The following is a 2903-nucleotide window of genomic DNA, read 5'->3' as shown; positions in this document are numbered from 1 at the left end:
TTCAGTTCTTAAAGAGAAGAAACCATTTCCACTTCAGGTCTACACAATTTTTAAGAGCTCTTTATTAAATTTTATCCAGGGGCCCCAGATGTTAAAAATGTGGCAAATTTAGGGAGAAGTGTTCTGCCCAATATGCATATCTAATAATTAGCCAATTTTTGACTAAAAACTGTGTGACTGAAAACTGGTCCCATTATCTATTTTGGAATGCATCAGATTCAGACATGTACTTAAAATTTTTTAAAAAATTTACATTTCAAATATTAAGAGGGTACAGATGTGTTTGTTACATAGTATAATGCTGAAGTCAGAGCTTTTAGTGTGCCAGTCACCACTGTAGTTAACTTATTGGAACACAGTAAACCCTATTTTTGTAAGGAGTCATGGTCCCCTCCTAGATACTCAGAAGTGACACTGGTGGACTAAAGAGGTCCTTCTTGTTAAAATCCTACGCTGTGGTTTTGAGTTCCTGTGATTATCAGTCTTGGACCCCGACTAAGACTTTCTAAATGAAGACTCTAATGCAGTTTTGACTGGATATATAATAAATAGCTTCACCCAATCTCTCTACATCTAAGTGCCATGTCAGAGACTTGTTGGGAGAATGATTTGTGGTGAGGCTGCAGGGCTTGTGGTTGTTTTGAATCCATATTGAATTCTGGACAAACAGGGCGGGGATGAGTTGTTCTATCTGTACCTGCCAGATAGATGTTGAAAGGGGGTTATCAATTACTATTCTGACAAGACCATATCATTCCAAACACAGTCATAGCTAGCCCACTTCAACCACAGTTAAGGTAGTAAATATTTCTGCTTTTAACTTATTGCCTCCTCAAATTTGGGGCTGACAGAAATTATATCAGATGCTATAGAAATAACAATCTGGGTCACATAACATTTTACTACACATCGTAGCTCTGGCACTATTCTTATTTTTGTCTCTTTGCTTGTCATTCTCCCAGCTAGTAATAGTTTGTAAGCTCCTTGAAGGTAGGAAACATGTATTGTTCATCTTTTATACTCTATCCTCAGAATGTAACTTAATGCCTGACACCAAGTAGGCTCTCCTATTTTTTGAATGAATTAAAAAACAACATCAAAATACTGCAACTAAAGACACAATTAGCCAGCACTCCCAAGAGTAAGTCTGAGTGAACTGTGGATATCTGATTTATCTTTATATTTAAAATGTAGACATAATTTTATATATTAACCTGTTAGAACTATCAAGGAAGAAATGAAAGTAATGAAATTTTAAGATCCTCCCCGCCGCCGGGAGCTGGTGAGGCTGTGAGGGGCCGCGTCTCGCCACCGCCGCCACCCGGCCGGGCATGGTGTTGGGCGCCGGGCCCGCCTCGCCTGTCTCCGGGTACCCAGGGGAAAGGTGGCAGTAATGCTAACGCTAGCAAGCAAACTGAAGCGCAATGACGGTCTCAAGGGGTCCTGGACGTCAGCCACAGCGTCCGACTCCACTCGGAGGGTTTGTGTGAGAGACAAGTTGCTTGTTAAAGACGTTGCAGAATTTGAAGCTAATTTACCTTGTACATGTAAAGTGCATTTTCCTGATCCAAACAAGCTTCATTGCTTTCAGCTAACTGTAACCCCAGATGAGGGTTACTACCAGGATGGAAAATTTCAGTTTGAAACTGAAGTTCCCGATGCGTACAACATGGTGCCTCCCAAAGTGAAATGCTTGACCAGGATTTGGCACCCCAACATCACAGAGACAGGTGAAATTTGTCTAAGTTTACTGAGGGAACACTCAATTGACGGGACTGGCTGGGCTCCCACAAGAACACTGAAGGATGTTGTTTGGGGATTAAACTCTTTGTTTACTGATCTTTTGAATTTTGATGATCCACTGAATATTGAAGCTGCAGAACATCATTTGTGGGACAAGGAGGACTTCCGGAACAAAGTGGATGACTACATCAAGCGTTACGCCAGATGATGAAGGGGAAGCTTGCAGGCCCACGGACTGTGTTACAGTTTGTCTCTAACGTGAAACAGCAAGAGGTAGCCCCGCCTCTCCCCCGTCCTCATGCTCCCTCTCAGTCCCACTGGATTGTCCCAGCCTTGTGACCACGTTGTCCTGAAGAAGACCATCTTCATGACTGCCCATTGTAGATGGAGAATGCTACATAAATACAGCAAGAACATGTATTTGGGTTTCTAAAGAGTTGTCTGCTTACCTTAACATGTTTACTTTTTTGAAATTGTACTGTATAGGCTGTTGGTGAAATTCTTGAGAAGTTGTAATGAACTCAACACTGAGACTAGAGCTTGCTTACCCTTTCCCCAAACAAAATTGGTTTCCTGCACAATTGACGCTAATGATGTGTCCAGTGTAACTCGCAGATTGGCAATAAGAAACCCGCTACAAACTGTGATTGGAGGCAAATTCTCTTAGCTTCTTCCACGAATGTTGGCCCTGCCTAGATGTTGTGAAGCTTTCCAGAATGCATAGAGTCATTCACTGTAGATCTCTTATTGAAATGCGTATTTTATTTAATAGCAGACAGAAAGATGTTGGGTCAATCAACTATTGAAGAGAAATACAAACAAAGTATGAAAGACACATTATTCATTTTGTCCAAATGCAACAAGATTCTGGCTCTTAAAAATCAGCTCTTGCTTTCAGGTCCAGATGTGGCAAGGACATTTTGGAGCCCTTGGAAGCTAGATCTGGATGATAAAAATAAAAGCAAACAAACAAAAAGGCAGGGAGCCCATTCTCACACGCTGCCCCAAGGAAGCTGGCCGGATGCTGGACCAGGCGGGGGCTGGTGTTTCTGCGGTGTCATGTGATCGGGAGCCAGTAGCCACTTACCAGAGCGCCAGACCCTCGCTGTCCTGAGAGGCAGGAGAGATACTCAGGAATCAGCCCAGACAGTGTCTGATGC

The 2903-nt window shown here is 42.5% G+C and overlaps 1 protein-coding gene across 2 annotated transcripts; it reads left to right on the top strand.

Annotated features, from left to right (window-relative positions):
• The first annotated feature begins 1305 nt into the window (after positions 1–1305).
• On the top strand, positions 1306–2281 carry LOC138386312 (NEDD8-conjugating enzyme UBE2F-like). Of its 2 annotated transcripts, XM_069472651.1 has the most exons (2): positions 1306–1516; positions 1613–2281. In XM_069472651.1, the coding sequence occupies exons 1-2, from the start codon at positions 1394–1396 to the stop codon at positions 1949–1951; spliced, it is 462 nt and encodes a 153-aa protein (XP_069328752.1). In that variant the 5' UTR covers positions 1306–1393; the 3' UTR covers positions 1952–2281. The 2 variants fall into 2 exon arrangements, with proteins under 2 accessions (XP_069328752.1, XP_069328751.1); XM_069472650.1 differs by having other exon boundaries at positions 1306–2281.
• Positions 2282–2903: the final 622 nt, after the last annotated feature.

Source organism: Eulemur rufifrons, chromosome 7 (genome assembly GCF_041146395.1).
Source record: "Eulemur rufifrons isolate Redbay chromosome 7, OSU_ERuf_1, whole genome shotgun sequence".
NCBI classification, from domain to species: Eukaryota; Metazoa; Chordata; class Mammalia; order Primates; family Lemuridae; genus Eulemur; species Eulemur rufifrons.
This window is presented reverse-complemented; position numbering and strand designations above follow the sequence as displayed.